At 44.7% G+C, this 23,953-nt stretch overlaps 1 protein-coding gene across 4 annotated transcripts; it reads right to left on the bottom strand.

Moving 5' to 3' along the window:
• Window positions 1-8,800: 8,800 nt before the first annotated feature.
• LOC132399160 (plectin-like) lies at window positions 8,801-23,305 on the bottom strand. Of its 4 annotated transcripts, none has more exons than XR_009513891.1 (4): window positions 23,158-23,305; window positions 18,321-22,879; window positions 15,730-15,861; window positions 8,801-11,971 (listed from the first exon to the last, which is right to left on the bottom strand). XR_009513891.1 is itself a non-coding variant. In XM_059979224.1 (2 exons), exon 2 carries the CDS (start codon window positions 22,713-22,715, stop codon window positions 19,407-19,409), a length of 3,309 nt encoding a protein of 1,102 aa, XP_059835207.1. In that variant the 5' UTR covers window positions 22,716-22,879; window positions 23,158-23,305; the 3' UTR covers window positions 18,006-19,406. The 4 variants fall into 4 exon arrangements, 1 of the variants encoding a protein (XP_059835207.1); XR_009513892.1 differs by having other exon boundaries at window positions 15,730-15,858; XR_009513893.1 differs by lacking the exon at window positions 18,321-22,879.
• Between the last annotated feature and the right edge of the window lie 648 nt (window positions 23,306-23,953).

The following is a 23,953-nucleotide window of genomic DNA, read 5'->3' as shown; positions in this document are numbered from 1 at the left end:
GGAGTGTGAGAAAGGAAGATAGTACCAGCTGCTGCATCCTTACTGTAATCCCTCAACCTCAAATTAAGAGATTACCTCATGGAATAAGGAATTCTGTATTTTATGATTAATCAGAAATATTTAACCAGCATGTCTGTGGAATTGATGTTAATTTAATTACCAGCCCGCTATAAAATTGGTAGTCGGGGGAGATGCCACTCGGGTAACTCCAATTAATTCATTTTATGTTGGCTATTAGGTGGAAATAAATTTCAGGCATTCTACATGCACAGCTTGCAGAAACTTGCTGAACAATCCTAGCAATGACTGATTTCCAATAAATGTCCATGTTATTATAGGCTTTGGGGTAACTGCGTGACAGATTCCTCTGTAACCTTTATTATTGTGCAAAATGATTCTGCAGTGCCCTGAATATAATCAGACACCAGTTACTCTTTCACAGTTTAGATAAATTCTTGACAAGTACAATTTTAAAAAAACACAAGGAACTCTCAAGTACTTTTTTTCTGTTGCCACCAGGAATCCTTTCTGAACAGATTAGACAGCTGCACAGAATTCCGATTAAACATTAATAGCTAATGCTCAATGCTCCCAGGTGGAGGAAGTGAACAGGACACCACTCAGCCACATTAAATGTAGAATTTCCACCTTATTCCAAAATACTTTACAGCTAATGACACCCAATTTTAACCCCAAACGGCAATGCAATAACACCTAGGTTATCCATTTCTTAAAACACAAAGTACACTGCAGATGCTGGGGTCAAAGCAACACGTACAACACGCTGGAGGAACTCAGCAGGTCGGGCAGCATCCATGGAAACCAGCAGTCAACGTTTTGGGCCAAGTCCTGACGAAGGGTCTCAGCCCGAAACGTTGACTGCTCGTTTCCACGGATGCTGCCCGACCTGCTGAGTTCCTCCAGCGTGTTGTACGTGTTGCCTTATCTATTTCTTGATGACAATGGCTGAAGTGTAAACATTAACCAAGATTAATTACCTGTTTGATGATGAAGTAGTGCGCTGGGATCCTGTTTTCATCTGAAAGAACAAAGAAAAGCCCGGTTTAGCATTATTATCTGAAGATAGCACTATTGACAGTGAAATGCTTCTCTTGAACATCAGGTCAGACTCTCTGAAATGGGATTTGAAGCCTGAATAAAAGCAGAGATGTTGGAAATACTCAGATCACGCTGCATCTGTGGAAGAAAAAAAACAGGTTTAATGTTTCAGCTCCGAGACTCTTCATCAAAGCTGGAGTCGTAGAGCACCAAAGAACAAAAAAACGGCCCTTCGTCTGAACTAATCCATACCAGACGGTTGTTTTACCTCAAGCATGAGAAAAGCTGCAGATGCTGGAAATCCTAGACACACACACACAAAATGCTGGAGGCACTCAGCAGGCCAGGCAGCATCTATTCAGAATAGTAAGCAGTCAACATTTCAGGCTGAGACCCTTCATCAGGACTGCGATAAAAAGATGAGGAGTTAGAGCAAGAAGGTGGGGGGAGGGAAGGAGAAGGTACAAGGTGATAGGTGAAACCGGGAGAGGGGGAGGGGTGAAGTACAGAGCTGGGAAGCTGATTGGTGCAAGAGATAATGGGCTGAAGAAGGGGAAATCTGATAGGAGAGGGTAGAAGACCATGGAAGAAAGGGGAGGAGGAGGACCACCAGAGAGAGGTGATAGGCAATAATTCCTGTTAACTGCCCCTTTCACCAATCTGCCATTCATGTTTCCCTCTCTGACCTTATCTCCTCACCTTCCCATCGCCTCCCTCTGGTTGAGCTGGTGGTGAAGAAGGCGAATGCAACGTTGGCATTCATTTCTAGAGGTATAGAATATTAGAGCAGGGATGTGACATTGAGGCTCTATAAGGCACTCATGAGACTACACTTAGAGAATTGTGTGCAATTTTGGGCTCCTTATTTTAGAAAGGATATACTGACATTGGAAGTGGTTCAGGAAGATTCACGAGAATGATTCCAGGAATGAAAGGGTTACTGTATGAGGGACGTCTGGCAGCTCTTGGGCTGTATTCCCTGGAGTTCAGGAGAATGAGGAGGGATCTCATAGAGACTTTCTGAATGTTAAAAGGCCTGAACAGATTCAATATGGCAAAGTTATTTCACATGGTAGGGGATTCTAGGACAAGAGGGCATGACTTCAGGATTGAAGGACGTCCATTTAGAACAGAGATGTGGATAAATTACTTTAGTCAGAGAGTGGTAAATATGTGGAATTTCCTGCCATGAGTGGCAAGGGAGGCCTAGTCATTGGGTGCATTTAGGCAGAGAAAGATAGGTTCTTGATTAGCCAGGGCATCAAAGGGTATGGGGAGAAGGCAGGGGAGTGGGGATGACTGGATGAATTGGATCAGCCCATGATTGAACGGTGGAGCAGACTCGATGGGCCAAATTGCCTACTTCAGCTCCTATATCTTATGGTCTTAAAGACAAGGCAGGAAGATGACGTGGTAGGGGCAACACTTCAGCATAGCAGTTAGCATAATGCTATTACAGCACCAGCAAACCTACATCGACCGCACTCATTTCCATAGATGCTGCCTGACTGATGAGTTCCTCCAGCATTGTGTGTGTGTTGCTTGTATTTCCAGCATCTACAGATTTTCTCTTGTTTGTAACAAGCTAATAGGTCGAGCCAATATGACAGGAGTACCACTTAAGTTATAGAATTTAATATTGACTGAAAATAAATACTGTATGCCTTTTGATTTTGTGTTATATATTTTGTGTTTTCACTCGTTTGTTTTATTGCCATTTGTGCAATTATTTTTGCGTGTGTTGGGGAGAGGGGAGTTTGATGTTCGATATTTTTCTTTGAATTGGTTGGTTCCATGGTTTGTCTTTATTTTGTGACTGTCTATGGGGAAGACGAATTTCAAGGTTGTATACTGCATACTTTGATAATAAATGTACACCTCATCTCTGATTCATTGGTGTGCAGCCTCCATCCTGTTACTTTGAAGCCCTTTTCAAGCACCTGATCTTCCCCCTGGGCATGTCGCAGCTTTCTAGACTCAATATTGAATTCTGCAACTTCAGGTAACCTGATTTCTCTGTTGGTTTTTGTCATCCATCTGCGATATTGGCTCAACTAGTTTCCATCTGCGATATTCGCTCGACTACTTTCCGTCTGCGATATTCACTCGACTACTTTCCATCTGCGATATTCGCTCGACTACTTTCCGTCTGCGATATTCGCTCGACTACTTTCCGTCTGCGATATTGGCTCAACTAGTTTTCTTTGTATCCTTTTTCTTCTTGTTCTGTGGTGGACATGTTCAGCTGATCTCCTGGTCATGTCCTCTGGCTTTGCACTTTGCAACTCTTACATTCCTTTGCCCATGTTCTTACCTTCTAACTGCGTCCACTCACTCATGAACCGATAAACTCCCCACCATTGCTTGCAGCTTAATAAGCTTCTTTGCTCTCCTTCACAGGGGTTTCCACCCAACACATTAGTGGCTTCTCTTCCCATAGATACACCCTGATGTCGGAATCAAAATCAGCCTTAACATCACAGGCATATATCATCATGAAATTTGTTGTTTTGTGGCAGCAGAACATTGCAATACATTTTTAAGCTATAACTTGCAATAAGAAACATATATCATATATATAAATTAAATTAAATAAGTAGTGCAAAAAATGAGCACAAGTGAGGTAGTGTTCATGGGTTCATTGTCCATTCTGATGGCGAAGAAGCTGTACTTGGAACATTGAGAGTGCGTCTTCAGAGCCTTACCAAGAGGGATTTCTCGCAGGTCGGTGGTGGTTATTTAAAAAGGGAGCTTTGAGAGCATTTGTCCATTGTACATGGCCTATGAATGACTATAACCGGAGCAATAATCGTGAGTTAGATACCAGGGAAGGTTCAGGCATAAAAGGGAGACACTGCCCAGCGGAGCGGTCATCAAAGGAGAGGACATTGACTGGGTGATCTCAGGCAGAGTGGAAAGGCTTTGGAGGTAATGGGTCGAGGCGAGATAGGTTACCTGTGAGGAATAGAAACAGGAAGTTTGTCTGTGAGGCCAGTGTACTGGGTGTCAGGTGTGGGAAGTCCGGGAGACTCCCAGCCTTCTGGAAGGCCCCATCTGCAACCAGATGCATCGAGCTGCAACTCCTTGGGACTGGATTAGGGAATTGGAGATGCAGCTCGATGACCTTTGTCTGGTCAGGGAAAGTGAGGAAGTGATAGGAGCTAGAGGCAGGTAGTCACACTGGGGCCTCGGGAGACAGATAAGTGGGTAACAGTCAAGAGAGGGAAGGGCAAGAGTCAGATACTACCCAATGGCTGACCCCCTTAACAATAAGTTCTCCTTTTTGAGTAGTTGGGGGGATGACCTACCTGGGGGAAGCAACAGTGACCATGCCTCTGGCACAGTCTGGCCCTGTGGCTCAGAAGGGCAGGGAAAGGAAGAGGATGGCAACAGTAATAGGGGACTCTATAGTTAGAGGGTCAGACAGGCGATTCTGTGGACGCAGGAAAGAAACACGGATGGTAGTTTGCCTCCCAGGTGCCAGGGTATGGGATGTTTCTGATCGCGTCCATGATATCCTGAACTGGGAAGGTGAACAGCCAGAGGTCGTGGTACATATTAGTACCAACAACATAGGTAGGAAAAGGGAGGAAGTCCTGAAAACAGACTACAGGGAGACTACAGGAAGGGAGTTGAGAAGCAGGACAACAAAGGTAATAATCTCGGGATTACTGCCTGTGCCACGTGACAGTGAGTATAGGAGTAGAGTGAGGTGGAGAATGAATTAGAGATTGGAGCAGGGGGCAGGGATTCAGATTTCTGAATCATTGGGACCTCTTTTGGGGCAGGTGTGACCTGTACCAAAAGAACAGGTTGCTCTTGAATCCCAAGGGGACCAATATCATGGCAGGGAGGTTCGCAAAGGCTATTGGGAAGAGTTTAAACTAGAATTGATTGTGGGGGGGGGGGGGGTGGGACCAAACTAAAGAGACGGAGGAAGAGGCGGTTGGCTCACAAACAGAGAAAGCTTGGAGACAGTGTGAGAGGGAGGAAAGGCAGCTGATGGAGAAGGGACACACTCAGACCGATGGTTTGAGATGTATCTATTTTAATGCAAGGAGTATCATGAACAAAGCGGATGAGCTTAGAACGTGGATCAGTACTTGGAGCTATGATATTGTATCCATTACAGAGATTTGGATGGCTCAGGGGCAGGAATGGTTACTTTGAGTGCCAGGCTTTAGATGTTTCAGAAAGGACAGGGAAGGAGGCAAAAGAGGTGGGGGTATGGCACTGTTGATCAGAGTTAGTTTCACAGCTGCAGAAAAGGAGGAAGTCATGGAGGGATTGTCTACTGAGTCTCTGTGGGTGGAAGTTAGGAACAGGAAGGGGTCAATAACTCTACTGGGTGTTTTTTATAGACCACTCAATAGTAACAGGGACATCGAGGAGCAGATAGGGAGACAGATTCTGCAGAAGTGTAATAATAACAGGGTTGTTGTGGTGGGAGATTTTAATTTCCGAAATATGAACTGGCATCTCCCTACAGTGAGGGGTTTAGATGGGTGGAGTTTGTTAGGTGTGTTCAGGAAGGTTTCCTGACACAATATGTAGGTAAGAGTACAAGGGGAGAGGCTGTACTTGATCTGGTTTTGGGAAATTAACCTGGTGAAGTGTCAGGTTTCTCAGTGGGAGAGCATTTTGGAGATAGTGATCACAATTCTATCTCCTTTACCATAGCATTGGAGAGGGATAGGAACAGACAAGTTAAGAAAGCATTTAAAGGGAGTAAGTGGAAATATGAGGCTATCAGGCAGGAACTTGGAAGCATAAATTGGAGACAGATGTTCTCAGGGAAACGTATGGAAGAAATGTGGCAAATGTTCAGGGAATATTTGCATGGAGTTCTGCATAGGCACATTTCAATGAAACAGGGAAAGGATGTTAAGATACAGGAACCATGGTGTACAAAGGCAGTTGTAAATCTAGTCAAGAAGAAGACCTTATGAAAGATTCAAAAAACTAGGTAATGATAGAGGTCTAGAAGATTATAAGGCTAGCAGGAAGGAGCTTAAGAATGAAATTAGGAGAGCTAGAAGGGGCCATGAGAAGGCCTTTGTGGACAGGATTAAGGAAAACTGCAAGGAATTCTACAAGTATGTGAAGAGCAAGAGGATAAGACATGAGAGAACAGGACCAATCAAGTGTGACAATGGAAAAGTGTGTATGGAACCGGCGAAGATAGCAAAGGTACTTAATGAATACTTCGCTTCGGTATTCACTACGGAAAAGGATCTTGGCGATTGAAGGGATGACTTTCAGTGTATTGAAAAGCTTGAGCATATAGACATTAAGAAAGAGGATGTGCTGGAGCTTTTGGAAAGCATCAAGTTGGATAAATCTCTGGGACTGGATGAGATGTACCCTGCACTACTGTGGGAGGTGAGGGGGGAGATTGCTGAGCCTCTGGCAATGATCCTTGCATCATCAATGTGGACAGGAGAGGTTCCAGAGGATTGGAGGGTTGCAGATGTTGTTCCCTTATTCAAGAAAGGGAGTAGAGAAAGCCCAGGAAATTATAGACCAGTGAGTCTTACTTCAGTGGTTGGTAAATTGCTGGAAAAGATCCTGAGAGGCAGGATGTATGAACGTTCGGAAAGGCGTAATATGATTAGGAATAGTCAGCATGGCTTTGTCAAAAGCAGGTCACGCCTTATGAGCCTGATATAATTATTTGAGAATGTGACTAAACATGCCAATAAAGGTTGAGAGTAGATGTAATGTATATGGATTTAAGCAAGGTATTTGATAAGGTACCCCATGCAAAGCTTATTGAGAAAGTAAGAAGGCAAGGGACCCAAGGGGACATTGCTTTGTGGATCCAGAATTGGCTTGCCCACAGAAGGCAAAGAGTGGTTGTAGATGGGTCATATTCTGCATGGAGGTCAGTGACCAGTGGTGTGCCTCAGGGATCTATTCTGGGACCCCTTCTCTTCTTGACTTTTATAAATGACCTGGCTGAGTAAGTGGAGGGATGGGTTAGTAAATTTGCTGATGACACAAAGGTTGGGGGTGTTGTGGATAGTGTGGAGGGCTGTCAGAGGTTACAGTGGAATATCGGTAGGATGCAAAACTGGGCTGAGAAGTGGCAGATGGAGTTCAACCCAGATAAGAGTGAGGTGGTTCATTTTGGAAGGTCAAATATGATGGCAGAATATAGTGTTAATGGCAAGACTCTTGGCAGTGTGGAGGATCAGAGGGATTTTGGGGTCCAAGTCCATAGGTCACTCAAAGCTGCTGTGCAGGTTGACTCTGTGGTTAGAAAGGTGTACAGTGCATTGGCCTTAATCAATCATGGGATTAAGTTTAAGAGCTGAGAGGTAATGTTACAGCTATATAGGACCCTGGTCAGACCCCACTTGGAGTACTGTACTCAGTTCTGGTTGCTTCACTACAGGAAGGATGTGGAAACTATAGAAAGAATGCAGAGGAGATTTACAAGGATGTTGCATGGATTGGGGAGCATGCCTTACGAGAATAGGTTGAGTGAACTTGGTCTTTTCTCCTTGGAGCGATAGAGATTGAGAGGTGACCTGATAGAGGTGTAAAAGATGATGACGATGACAGGCATTGATCGTGTGGATAGTCAGTGGCTTTTTCCCAGGGCTGAAATGGCTAACATGAGAGGGCACAGTTTTAAGGTGCTTGGAAGTATGTACAGAGGAGATGTCAGGGGTAAGTTTTTTACGCAGAGAGTGGTGAGTGAGTGGAATGGGCTGCCAGTGACGATGGTGGAGGTTGATATGTTAGGGTCTTTTAAGAGACATTTGGATAGGTACGTGGAGCTTAGAAAAATAGAGGGCTATGTGTAACCCTAGGTAATTTCTAAATTAAGTACATGTTTGGCACAGCGTTGTGGGCCGAAGGGCCTGTTTTTTGCTGCAGGTTTTCTATGTTTCAGTGTTTCTATTTATACTGCGATTGGTGTCATTTGATGACAGTATATAACTGAGTTACACAACAGAGTTGAGCAGAAGAAGCTGGACATATGAAGGAGAGTACACACAATTTGACCATCACTGAGTGGGATACTGGAAATAGAGGAACTCAGTCCTAATATTTAAACTCAGAAGCACACACTTGTTGGTTTCTGTCACAGAGTTTGTAATTATTTGTCTGTGAGGGACTGTCAGTCTGTTTCCCAGAGTTCCTGGAATTTCGGGTCCCATCATCAGCTAGCCTGGGGGTTGATACTAAGGATGATACCAAGGATTGGAGCCCAAAGCTCGATTGGAAGTCGAAACCTGGATACCTGGACTGGAGGCCTGTCTTGGAGTTGGAGGACTTCCTGTGGTTGGGGAGGTGGTAAAGGGGCTTGTTTTGTTGCTTTTTGTTTTCTGTTTTGTTGCGGTCTGTGTTGGCCTGCTGAGCATTGTTGGCGCTGAAATGTGTGCTGACATTTGCGGGCTGCTCCCAGCACATCCCTAGATGTATTGTTTGTTAATGCAAATGATGCACTTCACTGTATGTTTCAATGTACATTTCATAAAAGAAATCTGAATATACATTTGAAATTTTTATGCCTGAAGTAATATTTTTGAAATTAAGGACAATTCCTTCAAATAGTCAGAAGTTCATCTCTACTCTCTGGTTCTAAAGTAGTGCTGTTGTAGTCGTCTCCCAATATTCATTAGCATGCGTGCCATACATTAGTGTTGGGTAGAGATAAAGAGGCAAAAGTTAAAAATTAGCTTTATTTGTCACATACACATTGAAACATAGAGTGAAATGGGTCATTGATTGCGATGTGCTGGGAGCAGCCCACCATTATCGCCAACATAGCCTGCCCACAACTTCCTAATCCTAACCACACTTCTTTGGAATGTGAGAGGTAAAAACTCATGCAGTCACAGGGAGAATGTACAAACTGGCAGGAATCGAACCTGATGAACGATCGCTGGTGTTGAGGAGGGGAGCACTTGTCACATCTGCCTATCAGCTCTTAGCTGTGAAGCTAAAACTGGAGAAGAAATAGATGAAATCAGCATCATTGAGGGAAAGCGCCAACTTTTTGAGAGACACATAGATCCAAGAAACATTCTAATTGGTCCTTATCATCAAGTTCCAAGTGCTACAAGAACTACATGAGGAAGAGGATCTACACAAGTGGCAGAAATTTAAGGAGGTACTCAGTGCCAAAAAGGACCAGCAAGAAGAGTGAACCTCAGCTGAAACTTTACCAAGATCAAGCTGAGGAGGCAGGAGAAAGCAGTCATGGATAACAGCAGGACTAGAGTGGGAAAGACAAACACACAGGAAGGGCATGCAGAGGCTCTCGGGGCAGCGAAGAAGAGTGTTAAAGCAGACAAGTGCAGTTATATAGACGGCCTGGTAGAACAAGCAGCGGGTCTGGAAACATGAGGAAGCTGTACGACACCAGAAAGAAATTATCTCTAGGTACAGAAAGCCTGAGAGACTAGTCAAGGACAGGGATAGAAAGGCCATTGTGGGGACAGAGCAGCAGCTGAACAGGGGGGCTGAGCACTTTGAAGATCTGCCAAACAGACCTGCATCTCTAAACTCAGCTGACATCCCTCCAGCCAATACTGACCTACCCGTAAACTGCAATGTGCCTACCAGAGAGGAAATCAGCAAAGCAGTAAGGCTGCTAAAGAATGGAAAAGCATTTGATCCGGACGACAGCCCTGAAGAAGCTCTCCACGCAGACCTGCACACTACAGTAGAGGGGCTGTGCCCTCTCTTTTAGAAGATCTGTGAAGAAGAGCAAATACCAACAGTCTGGAAAGAGGGCTACCTTGTCGAGATTCCTAAGAAAGGAGACTTTAGCAATTTCCTCCAGCTGCAGAGACATAACACTCTTGTCAGTCCTTGAAAAAGTCTTCTTCAGGATAACACTGGAAAGGATGGAGGATGCTGCAGAAGCAAGCTGAGATAAACATACAGGCTTATACAGGAACGGATAATGCACTGGCCAAAGAGCGACATTAAGTATAATAGTCGAGCAGTCAATTGAGTGGAATTCATCTCTGTACAACAACTTCATCGATGATGAAAAAGCCTTTGATTGAATAGATAGAAAGATCCTGTGGCACAATGGACTACCAGGCAAGATGGTCAGACTGATCAAGAATTCATACGAGGGAACGTCCTGCAGAGTCAACCATGGCGAACAGACCACCAACAGCTTTCCGGTGAAAATGGGAGTCAGACAAGGGTGACAGATATCCCCTTTCCTGATCCTTCTGCTCATAGACTGGATCATGAAGACATCTACAACACTGAAAAGAAATGGGATCCAGTGAACCCTATGGAAACATGGCTAGACTTCGCTAATGATGTAGCTCTCCTGTCCTACGCCCACAAGAAGATCAAGGAAAAACAGACATGACAACCACATCAGTGCAAGTGGGCAGTAACATCTACAAAGAGAAAACTGGAAGTCATCAAGATCAACTCAAACTGTGTTGACCCAGTCACTCTTGAGGGAAGTCCACTCGGGTAGGTAGAAGCCTTCACCTACCTGGGTAGTATCATCAACAGACAGGGCGGCACCGATGCAGATGTCAAGACAAGGTGGGGCTAAGCTGGGGCAACCCTCATCCGTCTCAAGAGCATCTGGTGCTCCGAGGAGCCGTCACCATGCACCGTGTTCAACCCCAGTGTGAAGTCAGTTCTCTGTAAAATCTTGGAGGATAACAAAAACTATCATTTGGAAAGTGCAGATCTTTAAAAAAAATCTCTGGATCTACTGGCCAGAAGAGAAGTCATCAGCAACACTGATCTAAGGCAAAGAACTCACCGAACAGCAGCAGAAGAATAATTAAGGAAGAGGAGATTGGGGTGGATAGGACACACAAACCAGCTTCCGCACACTCTTTTTCAAATGGTAAGCCATTTACCAACATCACCAGGCAAGCGCTAATGTGGAATCCCCAAGAAGAGCGAAAGAGAGACCAGCCAAAAAACACCTGATGGTGCATGAAGAAGAGGGGCTACACCCAGGGACAACTTGAAAAACTGGCCCAGAACAGAGGGCTCTGGTGAGCTGCTGTTGGCAACCTGTGCCTCAGTCAGGCGATGGGCTTAACTAACTTTTAGGTATCATTCACACAGGAATGCTCCCCTCCGGGGTGCTGATAGTTACACCTGAGCACTTTGAGATTGATTTAATCAGTAGGCAATTTTACTCAAGGCAGAATGATGAATGAGTCACCAAGGCAATGAAGCTGTCTCTCCTGAGTTGATCATGTACTTTCATCAGTGGTTAGCTTCTTGACAAATCCTCTGACAACTGATTTGAACCCTGTTATTTTGTGAGCCATTTGCAAAGAGGCTGTGCGATGTTAGCTGTCAATGTTATGGAAAATGTCTATGCTTTGTCTCGGATGCCACTGAGAAATTTTCCTTTCTGCTGATTGCATGCTAGGGGAGTTTGGACAATTCAGTGGGAGTTCTTAAATATATGGTAATCCCCAGTAATCGGATAAATCTTCTGAGCACAATCTTCAGGGAGATTTCTGATACACACATATGGGCATATAGCAAACAAAATATGCAGCTTTATACATAAACACACACGCACAGATGCAAAAGACATACAGACAGCTGTGCAGTATGCATATGTGCAGCTACAAGTACATACACACACAATTTTGTAGTCTAGGCACATAGACACCGCAAATGAATTAGCTTCCATACATTGTTTTACAAAGTCATGGAATCTGTTTCCTGGGAAGGGTCAATTTATTTTATTTGTTTCTCTGATATTTACATCTTGCAGCATTTCTTCATCTGTGGATTCACACCAAGCAAAAAGCACTTTCCAGATTCAGACGAAGTTAGTTGCCTTCTCTGCTGACAGTGAGATGTTCTGAGAGTTTAAATGTCTTTAAAAGGACAATTGTGTTTATGATCTGGAGAGTTCACCTTTCTTGAAATATTTCCAAAAGATCTGTGTAAATAGAACAAATGAAGCAGAGATATTAACCTTTTCTTCTCTACAGGAACAACATGTCTCGGCTGAAAGTGGGAAGGAAAGTTGAAAGGCTAATTGCTAAATCAGTCTGGTTTAGGACTGTCAATTGCTGTCAGGAAATAGTCTATTGTAAATGAGCTGTCTTATACAAACTTAACAAACCCTTAATGTCTGGACAAAAAGCAAAAGCATGCATGGAACAATTGTTTCAGCACTTGCCCTGCCCCTAATAAAACCCAACTTTTAGGGCAGCTGAAGGAGCTTCATTGTGCATCCTGCAGGACACACAGCAATGAAACTGCAAGGGGAGTAAGCTCCAATGAATATCAGTGCAACAATGACCAGATTTGTTTGAGTGGTGCTGGTTGAGGAGTAAACATTGACCAGGACTTCAGACAGAATTTTCTTTGTGAGTTCTGAGATCTTCTGCACCCATTTTACAGAACAGTTTTATCTCATATTGGTTGAGCCCACTAGGAAATTCTGGACTGATGTTGTGTAATGAACCAGATTTGTTTAGGGAGCTTAAGGTAAAGGAACCCCTTGGAGGCAGAGATCATAATATGATAGGATCAACCCTGCAGTTTAAGAAGGAGAAGTTAAAGACAAATGTATCAGTATTACAGTGTATTAAAGGGAATTACAGAGGCATGAAAGAGGAGCTGGCCAAAGTTGATTGGAAGGGGACTCCAACAGGGATGATGGCAGAACAGCAATGGTTGGAGTTTCTGGGTGCGTATCAGAAGGTGCAGGATTAATATGTTCCAAAGGTGAAGAGGTAGTCTAAAGAGAGGATGACTAACCGTGGCTGACAAGCAAAGTCAATGATGGCACAAAAGGAGAAAGAGAAAGGGTATATAATACAGCAGTCAGAGGGAAGTTAGAGGATTGGGAAGCTTTTAAAAGCCAATAGAAGGCAACTAAAAAGCCATAAGGAGAGAAAAGATTAAATATGAAGAAAAGCTAGCTAATAAAATAAAAGAGGTATAATTTTTCCAGATTATATAAAGAGTAAAAGAGAGGTGAGAGTGGATATAGATCTGCTGGAAAAATGATGCTGGAAGGTAGTAATGGTGGGGACAAAGAAATGATGGATGAACAAGTATTTTGTGTCAGTCTTCACTGTGGAAGACATTAACAGTATGCCAGGTATTCAAGAGTATCATAGGGCAGAAGTGCGTGTAGTTTCTATCATTAATTGAGAAGTTGCCTGGGAAGCTGGAAGGTCTCAGGTAGGTAAGTCACCTGGGCTAGAAGGCCTGCAGCATCTGAGGAAGGTAGCTGAAGAAATTGTGGAGAAATTATTAAAGATCTATCAAGAATCACTAGATTCTGGAATGGTTCAGGAGACTTGGAAAATTGCAAATTTCACTCCACTGTTTAAGAAGGGAAGGGTGCAGAAGAAAGGAAATTGTAAGCCAGTTAGCCTGATTTCAGGACTGGGGAAGATGTTGGAATCCATTATTAAGGTTGAGGTTTCGGGGTACTTGGAGGCAGATGACAAAGTAGGCCGGAGTCAGTATGATTTCCTTAAGGAGAAATCTTGCCTGACAAATCTGTAGGAATTCTTTAAGAAAATAACGAACAGGATAGACAAAAACTGCTTATTTGGATTTTCAGAAGACCTTTGTCAAGGTGTCACCTATGAGGCTGCGTAACAAGATAACATCCCATGATATTTCAGGAAGGGTATTAGCTTGGATGGAAGATTGACTGGCAGGAGGCAAAAATAAAGGGGGCCTGTTCTGGTTGGCTGTTGGTAACTAGTGGTATTTGGCAGGAGTCCTTATTGGGACTTAAGTTTGAAGTTTGAAGTTTAAAGGAAAGTTTGAAGTTAATAACTCACCTCCTTCTACCTTAGGCCACAAACTTATCAATCACCCCAATGAGCTATTAACTGATGAGTTATTAACTTCAAACTTTCTGCATAATCACTCAAAGAGTTGAACAGCATGTGCATGTAATAAGAGCTGTGTAACTCATCGCCATGAACTTATCATTCACCCCTGCTGTGGACACTTTCTGGAGGTCCAAGATCCGTATGCTCCACGACCGCTGGACTAAGTGTGTAAATATAGGAGGGGCCTATGTTGAAAAATAAATGTGCGAGGTTTTCTAAAATTGACTCCATCTACCCTAGACCACCCTTTGTATAAAAGGCAAAGAAGAGGAGATAATTCTGGGATAATCCAGATACCTTCCCACTAGATAAAGTGGCAGGACACTCAAGGCAGCTATCCTTGGACAAGCAAAGGAAGGGAAGGAGGCAAATAAAACAAACCTAAGGGTGTGTATCAGATTGATAACACAAGTGAGAATCATGCATATTCTGGGGGAGGGAGCGGGCAAAAGGAGAGTAGAATCAAACAGTCTTCTACAGAAACATAAGCAATGAATGAATAATAAGATGAGAGATGGCAAGTTGGTAGGTGTGCACTGATCCAGGGTCATTATAAAAAAGAGGCAGAGTGTCTGAGTACCTGATATCATTCATTACCTCACTTGGTAACGCTACTGGGTTGTTGGCAAATGGGGATATAATTGAGAGACTGGATAAGCTAAGATTGGATAGAGCGGAAGTATGAGAAGGGATAGTTGTTCTTGCAGTCCATAAATTTCCTGGCCCAGATGAGATGCAACCTATGTCAATAAAGAAACTAATGGAGGGAATTGCAGAGGGATGTATGAGAGGAAGTTGTGGCCACCATGCTGCAGTATGGAAGAGGTCCTGGGCGACTGGACAGTTATAAACCTGATATCTTTATTTTTAAAGCAGAGCGCGGAGTAAATCCAGCAACCACAGTCTGATCAGTTTAACGCTCAGTTTAACACTTAGAGGTGATGATTCAGGATCAGAATCGGCTTTAATATCACCAGCATATGGTGAGAAATTTGTTGTCTTTGTGGCAGCAGTACAATGCAATACATAATAATAGAAAAAATGTGTATTACACTAAGTATATATATATATATACACACACATAATAGTTAAATTAAATAATTAGTGCAAAAATAGAAATAAAAAGTAGTGTTCATGGACAGAATTAGCATATACATGGAAATGTATGAATTGATAAGAGAAAGCCAATATAGATAAGTTAAAAAACGTTTTCTGACTAAATAAGACCTTTGTCGAGGCCATTGACAGGACCAAAGAGAGAAAGGATATAGATCTTCAAAACCCTTCTGATAAAGTGACACCTATTAGCCTTAGCATCAGCATTAAATTTCATGGACTAAAAGGGCTGTAGCAGCACAGGTAGGAAATGAGCGATTCGGTGAGAAGCAGAGATCAGTGAAACATTATTTTGTTTAAACTGGAGGGAAGTGTAAAGTGGTGCTCTCCGGAGTATTTATGAGAATCAAGAGGACGTATGAGGACATTTTCTTAATGTATTGCTCCAAGGACCACTGCACTTCGTACATAAGAGTTCAGTGTGGCAATAACCTTTGCCAAAGATGCGGCTCACAACATGAGATCAGGACTGGCTGTAATCCATTCATTCTGTCGAGGCTGTTGCACCATTCTGTGAAATTCTTACTCCCCTCTTTTGTCCATATTCCTTCACACCAATGCCTAACTAAAATATCTGTCTAAACTCGGAGTACATCTTTGTCGATTAGGATAAAATTTGCCGGGATACTGTATGAACCCTGGTTTTGCAGAAAAATTACACCTTTCCCTCCATCCAAGCAACAGAGGCTCCAGAATTTTGAAGAGGTTTCATACTGACCTCTGCTGGATACGGCTGTGAACTGCAGGCCGGGTAAAGGAAAATACCGATGCTCCACTTGTCTGAAACCCTTATTGCAGTGGTTCGACCTGCCATGGATCCAGTGATATTTCTGTTGCTGAGATGATGCTACTGCAAATAAGTTTTTCATTACAACTCTGCATACATATACTTCATTTATTTCTATTTTATTATTGAGATCCTCTGTGGAAACAGGCCTTTGAGTTTCACCGCCCAGCAGCCTAATCATGGAACAATTTAACTAATCAGCCTACTGACCGGTAAGTCTTTGGACTCCGGTAGGAAACCAGAGAAAACCGACGCATTCCGTGGTGAGGACATCACTGAACTCCGACACTCCCAAGTTGTGACAGTGACTGTGCTACCGTGGCGCCAAATTCAGAATCAGTTATTTGTGACAGCTACATCAAAGCATACAGTGAAACGCGTTGTTCTGCATTAGCAACCAACACTCAAGGCTTTTGTGCGCCACAGTCTCCGAGGACACCTTGGATTGCGTAGAGCAGGGGTTAATGATGGGCGTCCTGGCATGAAGAGGTTGGGAACCCCCGGCGTACGGGTGGAGTTTAAAAGAAGTGAGCGGCTGGTCTCCTGGTCCCGAGGAGACATTACATTGTGCATGGTTCGGCACTTGACAAGGGCCAGTAGAAAGAAGTTACGTTTAAGCGGAACAGCCATTGTGTGAGTGGGAGGTGGCTCGCCGGGGAGAGTCATAGGTAGATTTATTTTCGTCATTTACGCTTTCTTTCTGACGGTCGTGATGCCAGGCAGGATAATGCAATAGAGACCTCCTTAATTCCTACACCTGGCTGGAGCTTCAAACATACAGTGTTAGGAGTCGGAGCTGAAAATGGTTGAACTCCACATACAGGGATAACAGGGTGCTGTCAGGAGGGGGGAAGGGGATAGGCAGCCAGTGCAGAGCACCCCTGTGGCCTCCCCCACATCGCATTGGATCCTGTTGGGGAGGGGGTTGACCTCGGAGAAGAAAGTTTGGCTCTGAAGGGAGGGGGCGGAAAAGGCGAGCTGAAGTGATGGAGGACTCGTTGTTCAGGCAAGCAGAAAGGAAGTTCTGTGGATGTTAACGAGATTCCCGGATGCTAGGATCAGGGACATCCCGGGATGTCATTCTCACGTGGGAGGATGTCCTGGTCTACACCGGTACCAATGACGTGGGTAGGAGGGGTGATGAGTTCCTGCAAAGTGAATTCAGGAATTTGGGGGCTAAGTTAAAGAGCAGGAACTCCAAGGTTGCGATCTCAGGATTGCTACTGGTGCGATGCACTAGTGATGCCAAATATCGGCAGATGGTACAATTTAACACGTGGCTAAGGAGGTGGTGTGGGAGGGAAGGCTTCAGGTTTTTGGATCATTGAGTTCTTTTCCAAGGAAGGTGGGACCGATACAGAAGGAACAGTTGGCATCTGAGCTGCACGGGGACCGACAACCCCGCAGGAAGGTTTGCAAGAGCTGCGGGGGAGGGTTTAAACTAGATTTGCAGAGGGAAGGGAACCAGGGCGGCTGAAGAGATAGTGGAGTGGGTGTGGAGAAAGATGCCGTTAAGCGTATATACAAAGTCAGGAAGCAAAAGGCTTGAGCGCGCTGGGCCTACTGTTCTGTGTGTATTTCAATGCAAGGTGGATGAGCATAGATCAGCACATGGAATACTGAGGCATTACTGAGTTGCAGGAAGGATTAATTCGGAGGAGTGTCAATATCAGGGAGAGAAAATGTTATGGCAGTGTTCAGTCAGGACAGACTTGAGAGTTCATGGACTGAGGCTTTAAGGGTAGAGCTGAGGAATAAGATATGCTGACATTAATGGGGCTGCATTATAGAGCACCCAATAATCCACGGGATTCAGAGGAGAAAATTTGTAGAGAGATCACAGCTGTTGCAAGAAGCATAAGGTTGTGATAATAGATGATTTTAACTTTCCACATATTGACTGGGATTCCACACTGTAAAAGGACTCGATGGGATAGAGTTTGTCAAATGTGTTCAGGAAAGTTTCCTTTGTCGGTATATAGAAGTCCCAAACAGAGAGAGTTCAATACCAGATCAGCTATGAGGGAATGAGACAGGGCAGGTGACAGGACAGAAACACTTTGCAGTGGCCATAATGTCATTAGTTTCAAGGTAATTATGGAAAAGGATAAGTCTGGTTGTAACGTTCTCCTTCGCATGTAACGAACGCCGAATTTAACGTCGAGATAAACCAGTTAATAAGAACCAGATCGCAGTAAGATTAACCATTTACTGTTCACTCTTCACATTAACATATGGTGAAAACTGTTGATAAAACAATACAAGATTGATACAGTATTTGTTCCTTCCTTAATATCACATTTCAAGTGTAAATACTTGCAAAGGTGACTATAACTACATTACACTAAGGTGCAGTATACAGGGAGAGTTTACCTGCTCCATTGACTACTTTAAATACACTTCCATGCAAACTATCCGCGACTCTTTAACTAACGAAAGCATAAATATTATCTACCGTCGTTACTTCTAACAGGATCGGCATTAACATCTTAGTTCAATATATCGATTATCTATTAACTTACAGCGTTGCTCTCACTGTGATTTCTCATGCCTGCAAAACTACTTCTGCTCAGGTGAGCCTCGTGGTAAGCCCCCACCCTCGCGCTAATTTCAAACCGGTGTTTTCCCACAAGACGCGGCGAAACCGGATGTGACATCATCGCATGCCGATATATTTTACATGCAATGAATATACTTTAAACACTTCTAATTCTAACTAGAAAATACTATTGAATGAATTACTAAGCGAAAATATTATAAACTAAATAACTGTCGTAAAGACAGCACACTCCCCGCTTGACCTTCGTAAGGTCACAATGAGCAGAGTACAAACTTAGTCTCTTAATCAGTCATTGGGTAGAAGTAGAATAACTTCTGTAACTGGCCTTTGGTAAATTTTCACATCGCCTTGGTCGGTAGTCTTCAATTCGATCTTCCTGACATGTCCATCCTCGCTATGTAATGTAGCAGTGATTCCGGCCATTGGCCAGCTGTTGCGGGTGATCTGCTTGTCCCTGAGCAGGACTAAGTCTCCAACTTGAAGATTCCTGCGGGGTTCTGTCCACTTTCGTCTCTGTTGCAACGAGGGTAGATATTCCTGTCTCCAGCGGGACCAGAACTGATTTGCCAGAGCCTGGACTTGTCTCCATTGCTTTGTGTACAAATTCTTGTCTGAGAAGTCTCCTGGTGGAGGAGGTGCTCCTGCCTTCTGCGTAAGGAGCATTGATGGCGAAAGTATAAAGGGGTTTTCTGGGTCAGAAGACACAGGTAGGAATGATTGTGCGTTTATAATGGCTGTGACCTCTGCCATTAGGGTGCACAGTACCTCGTGGGCCAATCGGGTGTGTTGCTGCATCTCAGGTTTCCTTTTCCGGGTTTTCCGTAAGGACGTGAACCGTTTGACTGCCTGCTCTTTGTTATCTGGTGAGCGCTGGCGTGGTTCTCTGATAGGCAATGGGGCAACCCCATTATTTGCTTCATCTCTGAAGACCTTGGTGTCTTTGGTTTTTAAAGAAATGGTATCTTGAGCTGATTGTGCAAGTTTGTTGTCATACTTTGTTTGAGCGAAGACTGACTGGCCCAGCGACTCGTCGCTTGCCTCGCGCTTGTTAAGCTTCCTTGATATACATGGAACTTGTGCAGGGTTGAAAAATCGAATGGCGGCCACTCTCTAGCACATTGGTCTTGAGTGTGTCGACCGTCGGTTTGTGTACGTCACCGAGACACACCTCTCCTATCACCACCCAGCCCAGATCCAGACGTTGCGCGAAGGGGGCGTCGAGTGGTCCATTGACCTGCTGCCTAACCTTGTGTACCTGGATAACATCTCTTCCTAATAGCAGGAGTATTTCCGCTTTCGGATCCAGTTCTGGGATGTGTTTGGCGATGTGGTGGAGATGCGGCTGGTGTAGCACCGCACTTGGTGTCGGGATCCCAGCGCGGTTATTCATGATTTCATTGCACTCTAAGAGCGGAGGGAGACAGATGACGACTTTACCATCCAGGGACTTGATCTGGATGCCTTCTGCCTTCCTTCCTTGGGTTTCCATGTTGCCTGAGCAAGTTTTGAGGTAGTATGGGAACCGCTCACTCTCAATGTTGAACAATTTAAAGAACTCTGGACTGACTAGTGAACGATTGCTCTGATCGTCCAGAATCACATAGGCTTTGATGGCCTTGTCTTTGGCTCCTTTAGGGTACACCTTAGTGAGGCAGATCTTGGAACAAGAACGACTTGACTGAGCTTGACCGCAAACTTCTGTACAGTTCGTGCTGACAGCTGTTAACCTAGAGTGAGCCTTTCCCTCCCCGCCGTCCTGTTGTGGGGGTGAAGGAGCGCTGTCGGTTTGCGGTGACAGGCCGGGATGCATGGCCCCGACGTGATCCGTGCTATCACATTCCGGACACTTCACGGCGATCGTACACTCTCTGGCGAGGTGAGAGGTTGAGGAACAGCATCTAAAACATATTCTTTTCTCCTTGAGAAGAGCCGTCCTCTCTTCAAGGGGTTTTTCCCTAAACATTCTGCATGCTTTCAGGGGGTGAGGTTTGTTATGCAATGGACAATACTCGCCAGGGTCGTTGTTAGTTGTAAGGGCTTCAGTCTTGAGCACTGACACGGGTTTATCAATGTTGAAAACATTCGAGGAGGATCTACCTGGACCCACGAGGCTAGGGTCGTTTCGCCTCTTCGCCTCCTTGCGCACAAACTCAGTGAGGTGCTCAAAGGGAGGAAATCGACCACCGTGCTCTTCCTTGTACTCTGAGGCAACAGTCAGCCACTTGTCCTGCAGCCCAAATGGAAGTTTGTCCACGATTGGTCTAATCCCGGATGGAGTATCTAGGTATACTAGACCAGCTGAATAGCCATCTTCTTTGGCGCCTTGGATCTCCATGAGTAAATCTCCGAATTCTCTTAACTTAAAGTGATCTTTGGCTGACACCTTAGGAAAGTTTTCCAGACGTCGATATAGCGCCGCTTCAATAATGTCGGGGGCCCCATATCTCTCCCAAAGTCTCTCCCACGCTTCGCTTAAGGCTAGCTCGGGTTTGTTGATGTACACTGAACGCATGCGTCTCACCTGGTCGCGTGATTCTTTCCCCAGCCATTTCGCCATAAGGTCCAACCTTTGGGTTGCACTGAGCTGGACCCCGTCGATCACGTTGGTGAATGTGGAGTGCCATGCACGGTAATTTTCGGGTTTATCGTCAAACTGGTACAGTCCCGAAGTGACGAGATCCCGTCGTGCTAAATACTGCAGCGTGGGATCGGCTGTAAGCGGCATGCGGGCTGGAGAAGTACGTTGGCGCCTATATGACTGAGAACGCACGTTTCTCATGGAATTTGCCATCCTGGATTCCACCTCCGCGTCTCTTCGCATCGAACTTTGTAACTTTGGTGTCAAAGAATATCGGTTGTCAGCTCTTTCATTCTTGACTTCATCACGAAGCCGCGAGGGTAAATTTTCTTCCTCGTAGCTGGGGAAGTTATCGAATAGGTATGGAGAGGGGAGACGAGCCTGCCAGTTTGTTTGATATTGTACATAGTCGCTTGTGCGTTCCAGTCTGGTCCTTTCTAAAGTAGGTCTTGCTTCGGTCAGATCACGCGACCCTTCAGCTTCTTCTATGTACTCTGCTTCCGCCATGGCAGCTTCTCCTTCTCTTTCTAGCTGCAGCACTTGCAACTCTGTCGATATTTTTGCCATTTCCAACTGGGTTTCGGCTTCTCTGGCGGCCTTTTCGGCTTCTCTGGCGGCCCTTTCTTTCTGGATTTCGGCTTCTCTGGCAGCCCTTTCTTTCTGGATTTTGGCTTCTCTGGCAGCCTCTTCTCTTTGTCTGGCGGCCTCTTCTTTTTGTCTGGCGGCCTCTTCCTTTTGTCTGGCGGCCCTTTCTTTCTGGATTTCGGCTTCTCTGGCGGCCTCTTCTCTTTGTCTGGCAGCCTTTTCGGCTTCTCTGGCGGCCCTTTCTTTCTGGATTTCGGCTTCTCTGGCAGCCTCTTCTCTTTGTCTGGCGGCCCTTTCTTTCTGGATTTCGGCTTCTCTGGCAGCCTCTCCTCTTTGTCTGGCGGCCCTTTCTTTCTGGATTTCGGCTTCTCTGGCAGCCTTTTCTTTCTGGATTTCGGCTTCTCTGGCAGCCTCTTCTCTTTGTCTGGCGGCCCTTTCTTTCTGGATTTCGGCTTCTCTGGCAGCCTTTTCTTTCTGGATTTCGGCTTCTCTGGCAGCCTCTTCTCTTTGTCTGGCGGCCCTTTCTTTCTGGATTTCGGTTTCTCTGGCAGCCTCTTCTCTTTGTCTGGCGGCCCTTTCTTTCTGGATTTCGGCTTCTCTGGCAGCCTCTTCTCTTTGTCTGGCGGCCCTTTCTTTCTGGATTTCGGCTTCTCTGGCAGCCTCTTCTCTTTGTCTGGCGGCCCTTTCTTTCTGGATTTCGGCTTCTCTGGTGGCCAGTTTCATTTTCAAAACTGCTTCTTGTCTGGCGTAACGCAGTCGCACCTTGGCGGCTTCTGCCTTTCTGGCGGCCCTTTCGGCTTCTTTGGCAGCTCTTTCGGCTTCTCTGGCAGCCTTTTCGGCTTCTTTCTGGATTTCGGCTTCTCTGGCAGCCTTTTCTTTCTGGATTTCGGCTTCTCTGACGGCCAGTTCTTTCTGGATTTCGGCTTCTCTGATGGCCAGTTTCATTTTCAAAACTGCTTTTTGTCTGGCATAACGCAGTCGCACCTTGGCGGCTTCTGCCTTGGCTCTTGCCTGGGTGGACTTACTTGATGTCGGTTTACTGCCCTTGTCGCTGGGCGCCATCGACTTGATCCCGGATCGAGCTGACATTGCAGCACTTGGAACACCTGATAACGCCCGGGTGGGCTTACTTGATGTCCGTTTACCGCCCTTGTCGCTGGGCGGCGTCGACTTGATGCTGGGTTGAGCTGACATTGCAGCACTTGAAACACCTGATAATGCCGCTTTTTCACTGTAACGTTCTCCTTCGCGTGTAACGAACGCCGAATTTAACGTCGAGATAAACCAGTTAATAAGAACCAGATCGCAGTAAGATTAACCATTTACTGTTCACTCTTCACATTAACATATGGTGAAAACTGTTGATAAAACAATACAAGATTGATACAGTATTTGTTCCTTCCTTAATATCACATTTCAAGTGTAAATACTTGCAAAGGTGACTATAACTACATTACACTAAGGTGCAGTATACAGGGAGAGTTTACCTGCACCATTGACTACTTTAAATACACTTCCATGCAAACTATCCGCGACTCTTTAACTAACGAAAGCATAAACATTATCTACCGTCGTTACCTCTAACAGGATCAGCATTAACATCTTAGTTCAATATATCGAGTATCTATTAACTTACAGCGTTGCTCTCACTGTGATTTCTCATGCCTGCAAAACTGCTTGTGCTCAGGTGAGCCTCGTGGAAAGCCCCCACCCTCGCGCTAATTTCAAACCGGAACTTTCCCACAAGACGCTGCGAAACCGGATGTGACGTCATCGCATGCCGATATATTTTACATGCAATGAATATACTTTAAACACTTCTAATTCTAACTAGAAAATACTATTGAATGAATTACTAAGCGAAAATATTATAAACTAAATAACTGTCGTAAAGACAGCACACTGGTCCTTGGGTTAAGATTCTGAATTGGAGAAAGGGCAATTTTAATGGTATCAGAAAGGATCTTGCAAAGCACAGGCATGGGTGTACTTGGTAATTGGGAAGTCCTAAAAGTGAATTTTTGGGGTACAGAGTTTGTACGTTCCTGTCAGAATAAAAGGCAGGAACAGGTTTATGGAATTTTGTTTTTTGAGAGGTATTGAGGTCCTGGTTATGAAAAAGGAGGTGCATTGCTGGTACAAGCAAGTGGCACTAAATCAGGTTCTGGAGGAGTATAAGAAAGAGAGCATATAATGGAGCAAAACTTAGTGGGACGTTAGAGGATTGGGAAGCTTTTAAAAGCTAACAGAAAGCAACTAAAAAGTCATTAAGAAGGTAAAGATGGAATATGAAAGAAAGCTAGCCAATAATATTAAAGAGCGTACCAAAAGTTTCTTCGGATACATAAAGTGTAAAAGAGAAGTGAGAGTGGATATCGGACCACTGGAAAATGATGCTGGAGAAGTAGAAATGGTGGACAAACTGAATATGT

This window comes from Hypanus sabinus, chromosome 9, assembly GCF_030144855.1.
Source record: "Hypanus sabinus isolate sHypSab1 chromosome 9, sHypSab1.hap1, whole genome shotgun sequence".
NCBI lineage: Eukaryota > Metazoa > Chordata > Chondrichthyes > Myliobatiformes > Dasyatidae > Hypanus > Hypanus sabinus.
Note: the sequence above shows the minus strand (reverse complement) of the source record. Positions and strands in the feature narration are given on the sequence as shown.